The sequence below is a fragment of the Triticum urartu genome, chromosome 5A, assembly GCF_056163025.1.
Source record: "Triticum urartu cultivar PI428250 chromosome 5A, HENAU_Tu73, whole genome shotgun sequence".
Lineage (NCBI taxonomy): Eukaryota > Viridiplantae > Streptophyta > Magnoliopsida > Poales > Poaceae > Triticum > Triticum urartu.
The window spans coordinates 586,440,387-586,462,372 of NC_141877.1; the positions used below are offsets into that span (position 1 = coordinate 586,440,387).

Here is a 21,986-nt window from a genome sequence, read left to right on the forward strand (position 1 = left end):
AGGCCTCCCCAGGCGATTTTTTCGCGCCGGCGCCGAAAAAACGGCCCAGTCGCGCCCCCAGGAGCCCGGCTTGGGCCGAAAACAGCGCCGGCGGACCCAGGCCGAACCCGGCGCGCTGGGGGGCGCCCGGGGGCGCCGGGGCGAGCTGTTTTGGCGCGAAAAAGACGCGGGCCAGCCGCGTCAGCGACTCGGCGCCTCGTCTTCCCCCAACAGCCTCGGTTCCCGCAGGGAATCAATGGCAAGGCTGCCGCCGGTCAGCCTTGCCATTGATTCCTCATGGGCGGCGCGTTCACGGGACGGCCGACGCCTCCACTCCCTCGCACGCGTACACACGGGCGCGGCCCGGCTATAAAAGCCGGCGGCCTCCACTCACCTGCGCCCACACCAGCCCCGCCCCTCGCCGCCGTCCAGCCCTTCCTCTCCCTACCTCTCCCCGAGCGCCGCCGCCCAGCCCCTCCCTCTACCTCTCCCGAGCCCGCCCAGCCCCGCCTTCGCCATGGCAGAACGCTTCCTCGGAGATACGGCGGCGGCCAACGGCTTCGGCCGCCGTTCGCTCCGCGAACAGGAGTCCTGGCTCCTGTTCCAGGCGAACATCCCGGCGCCGCCGGACATGCGCGCCGGGCCGACGGGGTGGAGACTCAGCGCCGGGGGAGTGCCCATTCCCCCGTTGCCCGACGCTGTGGCGAAGCCGAGGTACTTCGCCGAGGAGGTCGAGATCGTGCGTGCGTCCCTCACCGACGCCGAGCTCTCCCTCCCCCAGTACGCCGCCGACAACCACGCGGCCTGGGCGGCGTATTTCGAGCGCCGCCAACAGCAGCGCTTGGCGTCCACCAACGGCGCGCCGGTGGTCGGTGGCCGGCAGAACAGCGAGGGACGCCACCTCTGGTGGGGTGTCCCCGGCCGCACACTCGAGGGCGTGCTCACGTACCTCGAGGGCGGCAACGACCTGCCGTTGGCGTACCCCCCGGCGAGGGTGGCCGCCCCGGCGCAGCACCGACGCGCCGGGCCATGGGCTCCAAGGAGGTTCGGCGCCTCCTCTTCTTCCTCCTCATCCCGTTCTTCTTCACACTCCTCCGGCTCTCCGGCGCTGCTCGGCGTCAAGGCCGAGCCCGCGGCGGAGACGCCGCTCGGCCGGCGCACTCGCAGCGCCGGCATCGTCATCAACGAGGGCGGCTGGCGCGCCCCCTCGTCGGCTCCTCCGCTCTTCGTCAAGCCAAAGACGGAGCCGGGGCTGGCGCCGGTGAAGACGGAGCCAGGGGCTGGCGCCGGTGAAGGCCGAGTTCGACGACGACGACGACGCCGCCCTCGAATGGGCGCGCCAGGACTCCATTGCGATGGAGAAGGCGCGCCGCGAGAAGGAGAAGGAGCGCCAGCGCGCCGCCCTACGCCGCTTCGAGGAGCGCCGACGCGGCCGCGAGGAAGGTGGGGTCGTCGTCTTGTGCGACAGCGACGACGACAACTACGCGCCGCCGCCTGTTCGTCATGGCGACGCCGGGAAGGGGTCCAGCAAGGGCGCCCGCGTCAAGGAGGAGAAGGCCGACGACGACTTCAGCCCCTTTCTTTTTTTTAGATTAGGTTCATGTAATGTTTGGCCGAATTTCGTCGAAATTTGTAATGTTTGGCCGAAATTTAACTAGTTTTTATCATAACTTCGCCGAACGGTTCTGTTTTTTTTTTAAGATACGCGTCTGGGGGCGGCCCTGGGGGCCGACGGCTGGGGACCGACTCGCCCCCAGTGCCATTTTTTTCGCCGGCTCACCCTCAGGCGGCGCTTTTAGACGCCTCCTGGAGGGCCAACGGCTGGAGATGTCCTAAGCATGTTGGACATGGTCGCCGTGCCTGGCGCCTCTACCTCATGTGCCCTGGTGCTCCGGACAGGTTGAAGGGATCTCGGCAGAGGGGTTTCCATGGCAGCGGCAGAGGCCTCCGTAGGACTCAACGGCAGAGCCAGTGGCGGGTGGATCCATCTCGGTGGAGCGGATCTCGGGAGAGGAAAAGGACGTGGTGGAGGCAATGGCTTCTCTGAGTTGTTGCATCCTGGACGGCGGCTGCCGATGGTGAGCGACGGCGTAGGTGTGGGCGTGGGAAATGCTGTCACAACTGGAGTCGGCGTCAAAATCCTATGAGCAGATCAATCAGGTAGGCGTCAGGGTGGAGCCGAGCTCCCTCTCGGCGTACAACGAAGAGAGACCCTTTGTGTCGACCGGGTAGCAATCCTAGGCAGAAGGATGGCAGCACGAGGAGTCCAATCAACTCTACAGCAAGGGTCCTTTCATGTCAGGGCGGCGGCCTTGGGCGGAAGGACCCGTGTCGGGGTGGACTGGTGGAGCCGGGCTCCCATGACGTTCGGTGGATGGTAGTGTGAGGCGTGCGATCGACGCTACACGATGACTATGAGTGGTTGGTCGCATGGCGCGTGATGTGGCGCTGGCAGCGGCGGTGTCCTTGTGCACGACAGATCTAGCTTCCGGCGGTGGCGCGGGTGGTTGTCGGCGGCCAAGTGGCCCCCGATCAATAATGCGGCAGGGGTGCACCGGCGTCTTCCCGGTAGCATCCACCCCTTTTCAAACAATGGACACTGGGCCAACTGCCCTGGGGTTATGGTGGATGATGTAGGCCGGCTCATGACGGTGTGAAGTGGCAGAGGCTAGTTCTGCAATGCGACATGGCTGGTGGCCATGGTGATGGTCTTAGGTGGGCATAAAAACCACTCATCTAGTAGTGCCACTCTGGCCTAGTGTGGAGTACTAGCATACGTGGCTGTCAGAAGATCCGTTACCAAGATGGTGTTTTGAACACACTTCATGTCCGGGGTAAACACCCTTGCTCTGGCCTTTGTTGGTCAGGCTAGGAAGCGACAAACTTGTGTCGTTATCTTGTTGAAAAAGTTATATCCGTTACAACGGCTGTAGCATGGTGTCTATCCTTTTTTAAGGAGTTGCTACGAAAGAAGTCGACATAGTTCTAGGTGTTAGATTCATATCTTGTAATTGTGCTACTATAACGCGGTGATTCTATGCCTAGGTCCAGATGCTCCCATGTGTGAACAGTAAAATCATTTAAAATAGTAGAAAAATTCAAAAGAATCTGAATTTTTTTCTGGTGCAAGATGGTCGAATGCGTGATGTCGTGCCAATTTTGGTAGAGTTTGGAAATTCGAAGAGCTCATGGAAAAAAAATTAGGCTTGTGAGGAAGTTTGGACTAGGTAAACGACATTAGAGGAGCTACCTGTAGGAGGTCCCGGAAGGAGTATAAACACCACACATTATTGTGCTTTCCACTTTGATTCTTCGACCCTGAACATATTTTTAATATTGATTTTTTAAGTGGTTTCTGTTAGAAAGTTGCAAACAATATGCACGGGTGTGCATGAAGAAACAAACCAAGTAGCAATTTATGCTGCTAATTATTTAGGACCTTGAATAACTTACATTTTATTTAGATTGGTTAATCAATTAAAATTTTATCGAAATCCTTGGCTTGCTTAAACACAAGAACCTGACTTAGAATTTAGTAGTAAAATTTGACATACTGATTAACTGTACTAGGAGAGCATGCAACTCTTCTCATTCACGTTTCTAGGAAAGGCAGGATGAAACTTGGTGAATTTGTAGAACTCATGCAATTTTTCTCTATGAAAGCAGCAGGGGAAACCAAAAAATAATTATGTCACTGCAAATGGTATAGGCAAGGGAAGGAAGAAACGCTTCGCTAAGAAATTTCTCCAGATAGTGTTTGTGCCTTTAACTTGTCAAAGAGCTCATTAGGCATTTGCCTTCACAAGGACAAAATAGGGTTTAAAAAGCAAGAAGATAACATTAATTCCTTGACACAAACATATTCGAAACATTATATCTGCTACACAGTTAAAAACAAAGTGCATGGAAGGAGATTGAAGAAGACACCAAGTGGCTTGACACTCAATAGACTCAGGTAAAATCTCAACCTCTCACGCACCCTCATGTGCGGCGAGTGATGAGAGAGATGTACTACACCTACTCAGCTCATACGGCAGCCTACAGGTATAACTTTGACATCTTCCACTGAGCCAGTGCTTTTAATAAGTGTAATTTATATGTCAGCTACCAACTGTATTTTGCTACGTCTGTATCCTTTATATATAACCATCAAAATGCTACTCACTTTATATATGACCGGCCGTGATTGTTCACAGTTCAACTACGTGTTCCTCTAAGATCATAGGTTGTAGCGTACAGTATCTTGTTGGGCGAGAGTGCAGATCGCAACCCGTGATCGATGATTAAATCTACGTCACTGAGATTGAAGATTGACTCTGAGCCAACAACATATAAGGAATCAACGTGTATCGACAGGAGGTGCAATATGTGTGTCGTAACATACACACACGTTATGCACTTGATAATTTATTCGAAATGAGTGGCTTCGGGAGAACATCTACCACGATTAGGTCCTCATTAATAACAAGTGTCCTCTTCTCTCCTATGCTTGCTGTGAGTTCTTCTCTTCCAGCTCTGTAGAAGATCTCGAGTAGAGCCTCGGTTCCACCCATAATTTGTTTTGCTAGATCTAGTTTTCTCCAATTCTTAGCTCTTTTTCCACATGTGTTTTCTCCATTTCCTCTTCATTGGTTCTGTTCATTGTTAGCTACAAATAGAACTCTCATTGTGCATCAAAAAGAATAATCTTTCGTGTTGACAATTTTTTCCCCATATCTATATGTTTTTATTCACATTTGTTGACTCTCCATGAAAGTATTGTACACCATAGTATAGTTCATACAACGAGCATCCTTGAGTGTTAACTACTCGTGAGAAATCCAAATATGGTGGTAGTTTGGATGTGATGGAGAGAAATGAACAAATTTGAGATTCTATTGCTACTGTCCTGTTCTTAATGGAAACGGAGTTAAAAAAACAACAGTCCTAGAAGGGTAAGCCAACATGTTGGTGCCGATTTTGGTAAGGCAACAAGTTGGTCCTAAAAATGCCAAAATTCCGTGGCTGGTGGGATATCGATGGGAGCGAGTCCGTCTAACAATTCTTTCCTGCCGATGCAGAGAGAATCGCAACTTGGCAAGCCTTGTCTTGACTGGCTCAGGAGGAATGGTGTAAATGTGTTTGTCTAGGGGCTGCGGTGTACACACTGGAGTCAAACACTACAATCTGTCTGGATCGCCCTCCTACAGAGAAGGCCACCAGAGTCACCATGGCACGAATTCTTGCTGAGTTGGGTCGGCAGAGGACTACAAATATATCAAATCCTCTCCAGAAAGAAAATATAAACCCAGCGTCAGTTTACCCCTTTTATCCGACATAAAACCAGCAACCAAATATATAAACTAGTTGAATTCAGAGAATGATGTCAATAGGTTGGGCCTGATTGGCCTTGCTTCTTTTTTATCTATATATTTAGGTCCTTTTCATTTGCAGGATCCGTAAAATGCAAAATAGAAAACCCACAAGAATAGGACGTCATGGCATTTGGAATCTCACATAAATCAGTAATAGTTGTTTGGTTGCACCACACGAAGAACACATGATTTCTCTATACAAATTGAATGGATGAGGTAGCTGTCATAGATCAAAGAGGCCCTTAAGGTTCAGTGCGACCAGCACTCCAACACAATGCACACTGCAGACTTTAGGATACGTTGGTGGTAAGACTTAACAGTTATCAATGTTAAGACAGACACGGATGAAAGTCAGAATTTCTTACATGGTATACAAGTCAATATATATGTGCATTATATCAGTGGCCGGCTCGAGTCCACCTTCCTCAGGCTCGATCCAGCAAACCTTCTTAACGCAAACTTCCAACATCCCTGCTAACCAATAGAAAAAGGTTCCTCAGAGGTTTCAAAAGGCCAGTAACAGCAGAGAAAACCTTTCTTTAGATGGCTTCGAGAATGTGCATTTGATAACCGGGTGGGTGGTTTCTACCAGATATTGGGTTTTGAAATATTGCTTTTTCAGTTGTCTGGGTCTTGTTTATCAGACAAAAAAGGAGCATTAAAACTATGTGATGACTCATCCACAGTGAATTATTTCCACAGAAGAACACATGGAAATTCATGACTTACCGATTTAAGTAAATATTTCATGTAATTATAAATATGTATGAATTTCATGTGCTTGCGACATGTTCCTTTTAATTTGTATTAATCGAGTAGTAACTCTGGAATATTTTGATCCTAATTATTTGAGTCATGACATTGGAGTGTCCACAGTCAGTATGCCATTACTAGTCAATAAGTGCATTGCATGTGCGCAATCACTAGCGGTATGATGGGCAACAGTTTTTTTTATTAAAATTCTGTTTAGTTAAAGCAGGGTTGGTACCTTGCGATCATCCCGGTATTTGACCGAGGGGTCGATGATGTAGTTCTTTATAAGTCTGCAAAGCTCTGCAGGCTTTTCACGGTTTATGGCATGGCCAGCATCCTTGACGATGGTTAATTCCGATGTATCCCCCAAATGTCTGAATTTACACCAATGTTAATTGCATTGAGATAAAAGGCTTGCATATGATAAAAGTTTAAGTTGTAACTAGACAAACCTTTTCAACCGCAAGCCAAGTTCTAATGGGAAAACCCTGTCTTGCTCTCCCCAAATTATCAAGGTTTGCTGCCACATTCACATAGTATGTGAAACATATATTATTAAAATGTTAAGTAAAATAATAAATGAAGAACAAAAAACATGAAAACAGGCATCAAGTTCTGTACTTCCATTGAACAACACAAGATATAAAATGTGAATCAATACCTGGTTAATTTTGGGAAGGTCCGAAAGCTTCCTACCACTGATCAAGGCATATAACAACTCAGTCTTTTCTTTCACATTTTCAGTACACATAACCTGCCAACATGGAATGTGCAGCACAGCAGAATTAAATAAGTGTAAAAGCACTCACAAAAAGATGTGTAAACAAGTAAGTAAATATTGTATGCATGTGATTTCCAAAACTCAACCAATACAACCATGCAACAGAATTACAGCAAGAAGTGCAGTAGGAACTACGAAGTGAATCTAAGAAACTTTGTAGATGTTCTTTACATTTAAAATGTCGCACTTGAACGTTTCAACATTAATTATTTAGGCAAGCTACTGAACCTTTTCATGTTCTTATTCTAACATATACCTTGGATCTATGATGTTTTAAGGCTTTGGTTCTGTGAGTTTCATTTCTCATTGTGACACAAGATCGATATAATGATGGGTCTAAGACTGCCACATCAGTTTCATTTAGGATTAATGTCGTTGTCTCTCTTAATTGCTTGGTGTACGTAGGGCTTAATAGTTAGTTTGATAGTATTCTACAAGACAATCAATTGGCAACCTAGATATCGGAGTATCGTCTCAAAATTGTTGTTTATTACTTGCTTATCTAAAGAATTGACACATGGTATTTGACCAAAGATATTTGTATTGTCATCTTTCCTTCAGTTAATTATCTGTATGTGTGATAACTGATAACTGATGAGGTTCCGTTCCAATGAGTGGGCCCTTACCAGTGGCTAGTGGGTAAAATCATAGAGTAACTAAACAAGTTTGTGAAATTCAACTAAGGAGATTAAAAATCATGGAAGGCCGTACTGATATTTTCTATGCACCATTGATCTTAGATCTTAACTGCTACATCCGATCATTTTCACTTGACATCCAAGAATCTTTGTTGTCAAACTCTCAGAACTTCACCACCAGTATATTTACAAAAACGGCGTGAAGTAGCATCTTGAAGACTTAGAAGACATGGAGTATTAGCAAAGAGAAATGTATTATTTATTTTTATGAAGGCAAGGCTGGGCAACTCATGGATTCTTATGTCCCATACCCCCTTTATGTGGCCTAAAAGTTATATCTCTGGGCTGTGATATTTAGCAGCAGAGACCGCTTCCTGTATCCGTGCTAAAACAATGTGTGTTTCTGTTTTCGTTTTCCATTAGGCTGGGAAAAGTGTGGGGGAGAATCATTTGATGTACTATGAATTAGAAAAACCTAAGCACCATATTCATATCCTAAGGAGCTTACACCAACTAATTGCTGAATTCATCTAACTGTCAAACGTTCCAACAAACTGAGATCACATCGCATTCAACAATTCAACCAATATAGGTACGTCAATGTGACTTATTTTTTCTATGTCATTTGATTTATAGAGCCGCAGGTAGTAATCATGGATTATTTCACAAGTTCTAAGCTTCAGCACCTGAGTTAATCATCGGTGAACAATCTCAATCGCGCAACAATGCAGCTAATTTAGTTGTCAGGTCACTGAGTTTTACCTACCCTGATGTAGTCCCTGATGAAGCAGGACGGCATGAACTTTGGTGGTTTGCAGAAGGTGAGCTCCACCAACCTCCTCAGATCCTCCGGCCGCTGCGGCAGCAGCAGGCTGGCCGCCTCCGAGATGTCGTCCACGGCGAACAGCCCGGACGCCAGGTCGGCCTCCTCCAGGCACACACCCGCAGCGACGAGCACGAGCCGCTCCACCACGGCGGGGAAGGCGTGGGCGAGGTGATAGGCGACGAAGCCGCCGTAGCTGACGCCGACGACGCTGTACCTCTGCGGCACGTCGGGGAGGGCGGCCATGGCGGCTGCGACGGAGGCGGCCTGGTAGGCGGGGGATCTGTCGGCGGTGGGGGAGGCGGAGTTGCCGAAGAAGACGAGGTCCGGCACGAAAGGGGCGAGGCCGGCGGCGATGAGCGGGCGGAGGAAGGGAGCCCACTGCCAGGTGGCGTTGGCGCCGAAGCCGTGGAGGAGGAGGACGGGGTGGAGCGCCGGGTCGGGGCGCGGGAGCCAGAAGTGGACGACGGCGCCGTCGGGGAGCGGCACGACGGCCTGGCGGAAGCCGGCGGAGCGGAAGGCGCGGGCGTAGCAGCAGTCCCGCGCGAGCGTGGGGCTCAGCCGGTGCTTACACCGCCGCCGTCCGCCGGCCGGCGGTGGTGGCGCGGGCATGCCGGTCGCCGGAGGCCGGGGATCTGCCGTATCGGCTGGTGGACTGAGTCTGCTGGGTCTGTTTGGGGAACCTGACAGCATAACCTCGTGCGGGCAACAACTTCCATTGCACGTTTTTTTGAGGGAATTCATTTCTTTTACACGATTATTACAGCATCTTCTCACAATTTTCCTGCCAATGTGCAAAATTGGAAGAAAAAACGTCGAATCACTTGGATTAAGAGGCAGGGCCGGCCCATAGATATACGGGGCCCAGGAGCAAGACAAAAATAAGGGGCCCTTGTTTACTTAAAAGCTCAAAATATTTTCTATTTCTACTAAAATACCATCATTTCTTACAGGACTATTTCTCAACTGTTATTTGTTAAGGGGCCCTTGCCTTACCATCCATACTATCCCAATGTCATGGATCGAAAATATCAACAGTTAGTGGTTGGTGTTTATTGAACCTCGGTGATTTAGAATTTGGTGAATGAGTTACTTTTTCATGCACAGTGGAACTATTATTATTCTCGTTCATATCATGATCAGTAGCATCTGTATTCTCGGTTGGTTGTTGCCAATTCCACGGGATTTCTAGGAGAACTACTAGTTGTGAAAAAATTTGCAAGTGACCTTTTTGGGATTTTACCTCTTTATTTATTTGCTTTTTTCTCTTCCTTTTGTTACTACCAGATAGAACTTTCTAAAGGAGATGTTACTAAAGAAGAACAAGCAGTATAAAATGATTAAACAAGGAACAAAAGCACTTGAATGTGAATTGATGTGGATGTAAGTCGCCAGATCAGCAGATCCGCAGGTTGCAGTAGACAACACGAACGAGAAGATGACACCATGAACTGAATAATCCCCCCTTTTCTAGTTCTCCACCACACTTGGATCCACCGAAGAGCAGAACTGCATAAGAAGACCTATGCAGGGGAGCAGGGCAGGCAGATGTGGAATCTCTCAAAGGACAAAGAAGAGGACGGACGGGATTAGGGACAGGAAGAGAAGAACACACGTATTGCCTCTCCAATGTCCAGCTGATGGGGAACGAGCAGAACATCAAGAAGGGAAGGAGAGCCGATTGGGGAGCAGATTTTCGTCTTTAGTCTCCATTAATGGCCAGCGGCGACCTTGGAATCGGAGACGGTGACGCACGGGAACAGCGGCACAGTTATGGGAGTCTGGGATTTGGGGAGAGAACGAGGAGTCGAGGAGCACGGGATGACAGGAAGATGTTGAATCTTCTCGTTGTTTTTGTTGGGCTTCGTGTTGGGGAACGTAGCAGAAATTCAAAATTTTCTTACGTGTCACCAAGATCTATCCATGGAGAGACCAGCAACGAGGGGAAGGAGAGTGCATCTACATACCCTTGTAGATCGCTAAGCAGAAGCGTTCAAGAGAACGGGGTTGATGGAGTCGTACTCGTCGTGATCCAAATCACCGATGATCCTAGTGCCGAACGGACGGTACCTCCGTGTTCAACACACGTACAGCCCGGTGACGTCTCCCATGCCTTGATCCAGCAAGGAGAGGGGGAGAGGTTGAGGAAGACTCCATCCAGCAGCAGCACAACGGCGTGGTGGTGGTGGAGGAGCGTGGTGATCCAGCAGAGCTTCGCCAAGCACCGCGAGATATGAGGAGGGAGAGAGGTAGGGCTGCGCCAGCAAGAGGAAAGGAACTCGTGTGTATTGGGCAGCCCAAACCTCAACTATATATAGGGGGAGGAGAGGGGCTGCGCCCCCACCTAGGGTTCCCTCCCTAGGGGTGGCGGCAGCCCCCTAGATCCCATCTAGGGGCGGCCAAGGGGAGGGGAGAGGGGGAGGCGCACCAGGGTGGGCCTTAGGGCCCATCTTCCCTAGGGTTTGCCCCCTTCCCCTCTTCCTTGCGCCTTGGGCCTTGGTGGGGGGGCGCACCAGCCCATCTGGGGCTGGTCCCCTCCCACACTTGGCCCATGCAGCCCTCCGGGGCTGGTGGCCCCACTTGGTGGACCCCCGGGACCCTCCCGGTGGTCCTGGTACGTTACCGATAAACCCCGAAACTTTTCCGGTGACCAAAACAGGACTTCCCATATATAAATCTTTACCTCCGGACCATTCCGGAACTCCTCGTGACGTCCGGGATCTCATCCGGGACTCCGAACAACATTCGGTAACCACATACAAACTTCCTTTATAACCCTAGCGTCATCGAACCTTAAGTGTATAGACCCTACAGGTTCGGGAGACATGCAGACATGACCGAGATGACTCTCCGGTCAATAACCAACAGTGGGATCTGGATACCCATGTTGGCTCCCACATGTTCCACGATGATCTCATCGGATGAACCACGATGTCAAGGACTTAATCAATCTCGTATGCAATTCCCTTTGTCCATCGGTACGATACTTGCCCGAGATTCGATCGTCGGTATCCCGATACCTTGTTCAATCTCGTTACCGGCAAGTCTCTTTACTCGTTCCATAACACATCATCCCGTGATCAACTCCTTGATCACATTGTGCACATTATGATGATGTCCTACCGAGTGGGCCCAGAGATACCTCTCCGTTTACACGGAGTGACAAATCCCAGTCTCGATTCGTGCCAACCCAACAGACACTTTCGGAGATACCTGTAGTGTACCTTTATAGCCACCCAGTTACGTTGTGACGTTTGGCACACCCAAAGCACTCCTACGGTATCCGGGAGTTGCACAATCTCATGGTCTAAGGAAATGATACTTGACATTAGAAAAGCTTTAGCATACGAACTACATGATCTTGTGCTAGGCTTAGGATTGGGTCTTGTCCATCACATCATTCTCCTAATAATGTGATCCCGTTATCAATGACATCCAATGTCCATGGTCAGGAAACCGTAACCATCTATTGATCAACGAGCTAGTCAACTAGAGGCTTACTAGGGACATGGTGTTGTCTATGTATCCACACAAGTATCTGAGTTTCCTATCAATACAATTCTAGTATGGATAATAAACGATTATCATGAACAAGGAAATATAATAATAACCAATTTATTATTGCCTCTAGGGCATATTTCCAACAGTCTCCCACTTGCACTAGAGTCAATAATCCAGTTCACATCGATATGTGATTAACACTCAAGGTCACATCCCCATGTGACTAACACCCAAAGAGTTCTGGGTTTGATCATGTTATGCTTGTGAGAGAGGTTTCAGTCAACGGGTCTGTAACATTCAGATCCGTATGTACTTCGCAAATTTCTATGTCATCTTGTAGATGCAACTATTACGCTACATTTGGAGCCATTTAAAATAATTGTTCTACTTGGAGCTATTCTAAATTTTTGCTCCATTATACGTATCCGGTATGTCTACTCAGAGCTATCCGGATAGGTGTTAAGCTTGCATCGACGTAACCCTTTACGACGAACTCTTTTACCACCTCCATAATCGAGAAAATTCCTTAGTCCACTAGTTACTAAGGATAACTTTGACCGCTGTCCTGTGATCCATTCTTGGATCACTCTTGTACCCCTTGACTGACTCATGGCAAGGCACACTTCAGGTGCGGTACACAACATAGCATACTGTAGAGCCTACGTCTAAAACATAGGGGACGACCTTCGTCCTCTCTCTCTATTCTGCCGCGGTCAGGTTTCGAGTCTTACTCAATGTTCACACCTTATAACACAGCTAAGAACTCCTTCTTTGCCGATCCATTTTGAACTCCTTCAAAATCTTGTCACGGTATGTTTTCATTTGAAAGTACTATTAAGCGTTTTGATCTATCCTTATAGATCTTAATGCTCAATGTTCAAATAGCTTAATCCAGGCTTTCCATTGAAAAAAACTTTCCAAATAACCCTATATGCTTTCCAGAAATTCTATGTCATTTCTGATCAACAATATGTCAACAACATATACTAATCAGAAATTCTATAGTGCTCCCACTCACTTCTTTGGAAATACAAGTTTCTCATAAACTTTGTATACACCCAAAATCTTTGATCAGCTTATCAAAGCATGCATTCCAACTCCGAGATGCTTACTCCAGTCCTTAGAAGGATCGCTGGAGCTTTGCATACTTATTAACATCTTTCAGGATTGACAAAACCTTCCGGTTGTATCACATACAACCTTTCCTCAAGAAAATCGTCGAGGAAACAATGTTTTGACATCCTATCTGCAAGATTTCATAAATAATGCAGTAATTGCTAATATAATTCCAACAGACTCTTAGCATCGCTACGAGTGAGAAAGTCTCATCGTAGTCAACTCCTTGAACTTGTCGGAAAACATCTTAACGACAAGTCGAGCTTTCTTAATGGTGATACTTACCATCATTGTCCGTCTTCCTTTTAAAATCCATATGTACCTAACAGCCTTACGATCATCAAGTAGTTCTTCCAAAGTCTACACTTTGTTTTCATATATGGATCCTCTCTCGGATTATATGGCCTCGAGCCATTTTGGAATCCAGGCCCACCATCGCTTCTCCATAGCTCGTAGGTTCATTGTTGTCTAGCAACATGACTTCCAAGACAGGATTACGTACCACTCTGAAGTAGTACGCATCCTTGTCATCCCACGAGGTTTGGTAGTGACTTGATCTGAAGTTTCATGATCACTATCATAAGCTTCCACTTCAATTGGTGTAGGTGCCACAGGAACAACTCCCTGTGCCCTGCCACACACTAGTTGAAGAGACAATTTAATAACCTTATCAAGTCTCCACCATCCTCCCACTCAATTCTTTCGAGAGAAACTTTTCCTCGAGAAAGGACCCAATTCTAGAAACAATCCCTTATTGCTTTCGGATCTGAGACAGGAGGTATACCCAACTGTTTTGGGTGTCCTATGAAGATGCATTTATCCGCTTTGGGTTCGAGCCTATCAGCCTGAAACTTTTTCACATAAGCGTCGCAGCCCCAATCTTTTAAGAAATGACAGCTTAGGTTTCTCTAAACCATAGTTCATACGGTGTCATCTCATCGGAATTACGTAGTGCCCCTTTTAAAGTGAATGTGGTTGTCTCTAATGCCTAACCCATAAACTATTGTGGTAATTCGATAAGAGACATCATGGTATGCATCATATCCAATAGGGTGCAGTTATGATGTTCGGACACACCATCACACTATGGTGTTCCAGGCTGTATTAGTTGTGAAACAATTTCCACAATGTCTTAATTCTGTGCCAAACTCGTAATTCAGATATTCATCTCTATGATCATATCATAGACATTTTATCCTCTTGTCACGACGATCTTTCAACTTCACCCTGAACTTACTTGAACCTTTCAATAATTCAGACTCATGATTCATCAAGTAAATATACTCAACATCTACTCAAATCATCTGTGAAGTAAGAACATAACGATATCCACTACACGCCTCAACACTCATTGGACTGCACACATCAAAATGTATTACTTCCAACAAGTTGCTTTCTAGTTCCATTTTACTGAAAACGAGGCTTTCAGTCATCTTGCCCATGTGGTATGATTTGCATGTCTCAAGTGATTCAAAATCAAGTGAGTCCAAACGGTCCATTTGCATGGAGTTTCTTCATGCATATACACCAATAGACATGGTTCGCATGTCTCAAACTTTTCAAAAACGAGTGAGCCCAAAGATCCATCAATATGGAGCTTCTTCATGCATGGAGCTTCTTCATGCGTTTTATACCGATATGACTTACGTGGCAGTGCCACAAGCAGGTGGTACTATCATTACTATCTTATATCTTTTGGCATGAACATGTGTATCACTACGATCGAGATTCAATAAACCATTCATTTTAGGTGCAAGACCATTGAAGGTATTATTCAAATAAACAGAGTAACCATTATTCTCCTTAAATGAATAACCGTATTGCGATAGACATAATCCAATCATGTCTATGCTCAACGCAAACACCAATCTCGATGGTAGAGGGAGCGTGCGATGCTTGATCACATCAAGCTTGGGAAAAACTTCCAACACATATCGCCAGCTCACCTTTAGCTAGTCTCCATTTACTCCGCAGCCTTTTATTTCGAGTTTACTAACACTTAGCAACCGAACCGGTATCTAATACCATGGCGCTACTAGGAGTACTAGTAAAGTACACAATGTATATCCAATATACTTCTATCGACCTTGCCAGCCTTCTCATCTACCAAGTATCTAGGGTAATTCTGCTCCAGTGGTTGTTCCCCTTTATTACAGAAGCACTTAGTCTCGGGCTTGGGTTCAACTTTGGGTTTCTTCACTTGAGCAGCAACTGACTTGTCGTTTCATGAAGTATCCCTTTCTTTCCCTTGCCCTTCTTGAAACTAGTGGTTTCACCAACCATCAACAATTGATGCTCCTTCTTGATTTCTACTTTTGTGGTGTCAAACATCGCGAATATCTCAAGGATCATCATATATGTCCCTGATATATTATAGTTCATCACGAAGCTCTAGCAGCTTGGTGGTAATGACCTCGGAGAAACATCACTATCTCATCTGGAAGATCAACTCCCACTCAATTCAAATGATTGTTGTACTCAGACAATCTGAGCACAAGCTCAACAATTAAGCTTTTCTCCCTTAGTTTGCAGGCTAAGAAAATCGTCGGAGGTCTTATACCTCTTGACGTGGGCACGAGCCTGAAATCCCAATTTCAGCCCTCGAAACATCTCATATGTTTCGCGACGTTTCAAAACGTCTTCGGTGCCTCAACTCTAAACCGTTTAACTGAACTATCACGTAGTTATCAAAATGTGTATGTCAGATGTTCGCAACACCCACAGACGACGTTCGAGGTTCAGCACACTGAGCGGTGCATTAAGGACATAAGCCTTCTATGAAGCAATGAGGACAATCCTCAGTTTACGGACCTAGTCCGCATAATTGCTACTATCAACTTTCAACTAAATTTTCTCTAGGAACATATCTAAACAGTAGAACTGAAGCGCGAGCTACGACATAATTTGCGAAGACCTTTTGACTATGTTCAGGATAATTAAGTTCATCTTATGAACTCCCACTCAGATAGACATCCCTCTAGTCATCTAAGTGATTACATGATCCGAGTCAACTAGGCCGTGTCCGATCATCACGTGAGACGGACTAGTCATCATCGGTGAACATCTTCATGTTGATCGTATCTACCATACGACTCATGCTCGACCTTTCGGTCTCTTGTGTTCCGAGGCCATGTCTGTACAATCTAGGCTCGTCAAGTCAACCTAAGTGTTTTTGCATGTGTTTCGAGGCCATGTCTGTACATGCTAGGCTCGACAACACCCGTTGTATTCGAACGTAAGAATCTATCACACCCGATCATCACGTGGTGCTTCGAAACGACGAACTTTCGCAACGGTGCATAGTTAGGGGGAACACTTTCTTGAAATTTTAATGAGGGATCATCTTATTTACTACCGTCGTTCTAAGCAAATAAGATGTATAAACATGATAAACATCACATGGAATCAAATAGTGACATGATATGGCCAATATCATATTGCTCCTTTTGATCTCCATCTTCGGGGCTCCATGATCATCATCGTCACCGGCATGACACCATGATCTCCATCATCATGATCTCCATCATCGTGTCTTCATGAAGTTGTCTCGCTAACTATTACTTCTACTACTACAGCTAACGGTTAGCAATAAAGTAAAGTAATTACATGACGTTTATGTTGACACGCAGGTCATAAATAAATTAAGACAACTCCTATGGCTCCTGCCGGTTGTCATACTCATCGACATGCAAGTCGTGATTCCTATTACAAGAACATGATCATCTCATACATCACATATATCATTCATCACATCCTTTGGCCATATCACATCACATAGCATACCCTGCAAAAACAAGTTAGACGTCCTCTAATTGTTGTTTGCATGTTTTACGTGGCTGTTATGGGTTTCTAGCAAGAACGTTTCTTACCTACGCAAAAACCACAACATGAATTGCCAATTTCTATTTACCCTTCATAAGGACCCTGTTCATCGAATCCGATCCGACTAAAGTGGGAGAGACAGACACCCGCCAGCCACCTTATGCAACTAGTGCATGTCAGTCGGTGGAACCGGTCTCATGTAAGCGTACGTGTAAGGTTGGTCCGGGCCACTTCATCCCACGATGCCGCCGAATCAAGATAAGACTAGTAACGGCAAGATAATTGACAATATCGACGCCCACAACTACTTTGTGTTCTACTCGTGCATAGTAACTACGCATAGACCTAGCTCATGATGCCACTGTTGGGGAACGTAGCAGAAATTCAAAAATTTTCTACGTGTCACCAAGATCTATCCATGGAGAGACCAGCAACGAGGGGAAGGAGAGTGCATCTACATACCCTTGTAGATCGCTAAGCGGAAGCGTTCAAGAGAACGGGGTTGATGGAGTTGTACTCGTCATGATCCAAATCACCGATGATCCTAGTGCCGAACGGACGGTACCTCCGTGTTCAACACACGTACAGCCCGGTGACGTCTCCCATGCCTTGATCCAGCAAGGAGAGAGGGAGAGGTTGAGGAAGACTCCATCCAGCAGCAGCACAACGGCGTGGTGGTGGTGGAGGAGCGTGGTGATCCAGCAGAGCTTCGCCAAGCACCGCGAGATATGAGGAGGGGGAGAGGTAGGGCTGCGCCAGCAAGAGGAAAGGAACTCGTGTGTATTGGGCAGCCCAAACCTCAACTATATATAGGGGGGGGGGGCTGCGCCCCCACCTAGGGTTCCCTCCCTAGGGGTGGCGGCAGCCCCCTAGATCCCATCTAGGGGCGGCCAAGGGGAGGGGAGAGGGGGAGGCGCACCAGGGTGGGCCTTAGGGCCCATCTTCCCTAGGGTTTGCCCCCTTCCCCTCTTCCTTGCGCCTTGGGCCTTGGTGGGGGGGCGCACCAGCCCACCTGGGGCTGGTCCCCTCCCACACTTGGCCCATGCAGCCCTCCGGGGCTGGTGGCCCCACTTGGTGGACCACCGGGACCCTCCCGGTGATCCCGGTACGTTACCGATAAACCCCGAAACTTTTCCGGTGACCAAAACAGGACTTCCCATATATATAAATCTTTACCTCCGGACCATTCCGGAACTCCTCGTGATGTCCGGGATCTCATCCGGGACTCCGAACAACATTCGGTAACCACATACAAACTTCCTTTATAACCCTAGCGTCATCGAACCTTAAGTGTGTAGACCCTACGGGTTCGGGAGACATGCAGACATGACCGAGATGACTCCCCGGTCAATAACCAACAGCGGGATCTGGATACCCATGTTGGCTCCCACATGTTCCACGATGATCTCATCGGATGAACCACGATGTCAAGGACTTAATCAATCCCGTATGCAATTCCCTTTGTCCATCGGTACGATACTTGCCCGAGATTCTATCGTCGGTATCCCGATACCTTGTTCAATCTCGTTACCGGCAAGTCTCTTTACTCGTTCAGTAACACATCATCACGTGATCAACTCCTTGATCACATTGTGCACATTATGATGATGTCCTACCGAGTGGGCCCAGAGATACCTCTCCGTTTACACGGAGTGACAAATCCCAGTCTCGATTCGTGCCAACCCAACAGACACTTTCAGAGATACCTGTAGTGTACCTTTATAGCCACCCAGTTACATTGTGACATTTGGCACACCCAAAGCACTCCTACGGTATCCGGGAGTTGCACAATCTCATGGTCTAAGGAAATGATACTTGACATTAGAAAAGCTTTAGCATACGAACTACATGATCTTGTGCTAGGCTTAGGATTGGGTCTTGTCCATCACATCATTCTCCTAATGATGTGATCCCGTTATCAACGACATCCAATGTCCATGGTCAGGAAACCGTAACCATCTATTGATCAACGAGCTAGTCAACTAGAGGCTTACTAGGGACATGGTGTTGTCTATGTATCCACACAAGTATCTGAGTTTCCTATCAATACAATTCTAGCATGGATAATAAACGATTATCATGAACAAGGAAATATAATAATAACCAATTTATTATTGCCTCTAGGGCATATTTCCAACACTTTGTACGCACTACAGATGAAATACTAGCTGGGCTGGGGCCCCTGCCTTCTGGGGGCCCAGGGCGGGTGCCCCGTTTGCCCGGCCTATGGGCCGGGCCTGTTAAGAGGGCGCTGTTACGGATTAGCCGGATGATTTCTCCGCCTGAAGAACCGTCCGATCCTTCATCGCGCAGCTGTTTGATTGACAGTGAAGTAACAACATGAGTTGCCTCGAAAGCAGCGCCGCCCGAATTCGCAAGCAGAAGCCGCACCCTCCCTCGTCAGTGGAGTTGGGCGTTCGGCAGCAAACACGACAGCGTGGTGATCCGCCATTGCAGCGCCAAAACTTACGCGGTGGTGCTCCAACACGGCTCCAGGCATGCTTCATTACTACGCCAAGATCGGCGCGGTGGTGCTCCAAAGCAACTCTGGCCATGATTCATTGTTGCGCCAACACTAACGCGGTGGTGCTCCAAGGCAGCTCCAGTCATGCTTCATTACTACGCCAACATCGGCGCGGTGGTGCTCCAACGCAACTCCGACCATGCTTCATTGCAGCCTCGACACCGGCGCTGCAGTGCTCCAATGGAGCTCCGGCCATGCTTCATTACTGCACCAACACTGGCACGGTGGTCCTCCAACGCAGCTTCGGCCATGCTTCATTACTGCGCCAACATCGGCACAGTGGTGCTCCAACGCAGCATCGGCCATGCTTCATTACTGCGCCAACACCAGCGCGGCGGTGCTCCAACGCATCGCCGGCGGCCCGTCGCAGCTCCGGCCATGCTTCATTGCAGCCTCGACACTGGCGCGGCAGTGCTCCAACGCATCGCCGGCGGTCCCTCGCACCTCCGGCCATGCTTCATTGCAGCCGCGACACCGGCACGCGATGCTCCAACACAGCGTCAGTTGCCCGTCGCAGCTTCGGCCATGCTTCATTGCAGCCGCGCCCCCGGAACGCGGTGCTCCAACACAGCGTCAGCGGCCCGTCGTAGCTCCGTCCATGCTTCATTGTAGCCGCGACACCGGCACGCGGTATTCCAACATAACGTCGGCTGCCCGTCACAGCTTCGGCCATGCTTTCATTGCAGCCGTGACACCGGCACGCGGTGCTCCAACACAGCGCCAGTGGCCCGTCGTAGCTCCGGCCATGCTTCATTGCAGCCGCGACACCAGCACGCGGTGCTCTGAGGCAGCGCTGGCGGCCCATCTCGGCTCTGGCCATGCTTCATTGTAGCCGCGACACCGGCACGCGGTGCTCCGACGCAGTGTCGGCGGCCCATCTCAGCTCCAGCCATGCTTCATTGCAGCCGCGACACCGGCACTCCACCGTAGCGTCGGTGACCCATCGCAGGTCCACCAACAAAAGCCGGTGATGCTTCATTGCAGCATAAGGAGGCAGCGAACCGCGACTGTTGTGGCCGTTAGGCAGAGGGGGCATCATGCGGCTAGTGGCGGCAGACCCTCCCGACTCCTAGCTATCATGGTGGGGCGCTCACCATGGGAGCACCGGCTCTCTCCCTCTAGTCATGAAGAACTAGGAGGAAGGGGAAAAGAGAGAAACGGGTGGAGAAGGAAGATTGCGTAGGAGATAAGATTAGGGAGACAGCGGTCCGTGGGCCTCACTAGGGACACATGGCTTGAAGAGGAGGCGGTTTGTGGGACGGAGAAATCAACTGGATGAAATAGGACATTTTCCTTGGATTAATCATGAAGCAAAAGCAAAAAAGAAATCTTATCAATGGAATGATAAGCACTCTGCGTATTTAGAAAAAAAAGCAAAACAGAACTATGTGTACATAATATAATATAAGGGCCCGTTCAAGAAGCGGTGGCTGCTCCCTAGCGCTTTGGAGCGGCCGACAAAAAAAAATATTCCAAATAATAAGTGTCACACATGTGGCATGAAGCTATCATGCCCTAATGTTTTTTTACAACTAAAGTTGCCATCCGAAAAGAAAAAATAAACCTAAAAAAGAACTAAAACTTGTCATCCAAAAAGAAAGTTGACATGCTTCACAATTGAGTTGTCATTCTCGCATCATTAAACTTACCATAAAAAGGTTCGGAGTTGTCATGTGTTCGTGCCATACATGCGGCACTTATCAGGTTCCAAAAATATTTGGTCCCCTAATTTATATATGGAAATACACTAATCCATATAAGGAAATTCTAATCCACATTAGAAATGCAGTACTCCTATTTACTTATGGTCACCAGCATAGTTAACTACTCCAAATTATCTCTATATCTCTATTCTCTATATCTATACTACTTAAAAAGAATGTAAGGTTTTTATTTCACCTTTCTTTCCATCACCCATTCGTCCAACCTTCCATGTATATGATAATTAATTATCTTAATTTACTTACCTTCTGAATCAATTTCACTTTCATTTACTTATCAAACTTCTAATCAAAATGTAAGGTAATTCACGGTCGCATTATTATCGACAGGTAAAATCATAAACTAATGTACTAGAATATTTATATCCCATTGCAACGCATGGGCATTGTTCTAGTGTACATATGAAGATGGGAAGAAGCCTTGATTAGACAGCATGCAAGGGCGAACTTCAGGCGCCAATTACATACTAATTTTACCCTTTTTATGGTAACGAGCATACAACTTTTCACAAATGCATGGAAGAAAGAAAACAACCACCTAAGAGTGAGGCAAATAATTAGTAATCCCTTTGTTCAATAATTGCAAAAGGACGTACAAATCAGTACACAATGTACAATATAATTTTAAATGTGAAGAGTACAAAGTAGGACAAGTAACATATAATTGTTGGGAACATGAGTATTGAGTGTTAAGATTTGATCGGCCTCATTGTGTGATGATCAGTTGGTTAAATGAACAAACAGAAAGCAAGGGTAAACGAAACAAGGGCAGATCTTACAACACGGTATTTGGCAAAAAGTGATAAGAATGAAAGAGTGAGATGAATCTTTCTCCGGAAAAAAACATATATGTTGTCGTTTTGACTTTTGAACTTCACAATGAGTAGGAGGATTTTGTCATTAGGTAAATTATACAACAATTGTCTTCCTCGTTGTGCCAACAACACAGCTAATCCTAAAATGGGGTCACAAAG

The 21,986-nt window shown here is 47.4% G+C and overlaps 1 protein-coding gene across 4 annotated transcripts; it reads right to left on the minus strand.

Annotated features, from left to right (window-relative positions):
• Window positions 1-5,449: 5,449 nt before the first annotated feature.
• On the minus strand, window positions 5,450-9,047 carry LOC125510801 (uncharacterized). 4 transcript variants are annotated; one of them, XM_048676065.2, is made up of 6 exons: window positions 8,272-9,047; window positions 6,748-6,840; window positions 6,539-6,606; window positions 6,322-6,460; window positions 5,699-5,807; window positions 5,450-5,621 (listed from the first exon to the last, which is right to left on the minus strand). In XM_048676065.2, exons 1-5 carry the CDS (start codon window positions 9,019-9,021, stop codon window positions 5,727-5,729), a joined length of 1,131 nt encoding a protein of 376 aa, XP_048532022.2. In that variant the 5' UTR covers window positions 9,022-9,047; the 3' UTR covers window positions 5,450-5,621; window positions 5,699-5,726. The 4 variants fall into 4 exon arrangements, with proteins under 4 accessions (XP_048532022.2, XP_048532024.2, XP_048532021.2 ...); XM_048676067.2 differs by having other exon boundaries at window positions 5,699-5,804; window positions 8,272-9,046; XM_048676064.2 differs by having other exon boundaries at window positions 5,450-5,807.
• Between the last annotated feature and the right edge of the window lie 12,939 nt (window positions 9,048-21,986).

Bases quoted from the DNA above. Each gene is read 5' to 3' on its own strand.
- LOC125510801 (XM_048676065.2), bottom strand. From the start codon at position 9,021: ATGCTGTCAGGTTCCCCAAACAGACCCAGCAGACTCAGTCCACCAGCC. The intron at 6,841-8,271 runs GTAGGTAAAACT...CCATGTTGGCAG, and splicing joins TCATCAGGGACTACATCAGG to GTTATGTGTACTGAAAATGT. The intron at 6,607-6,747 runs GTATTGATTCAC...TGAATGTGGCAG, and splicing joins ACCTTCCCAAAATTAACCAG to CAAACCTTGATAATTTGGGG.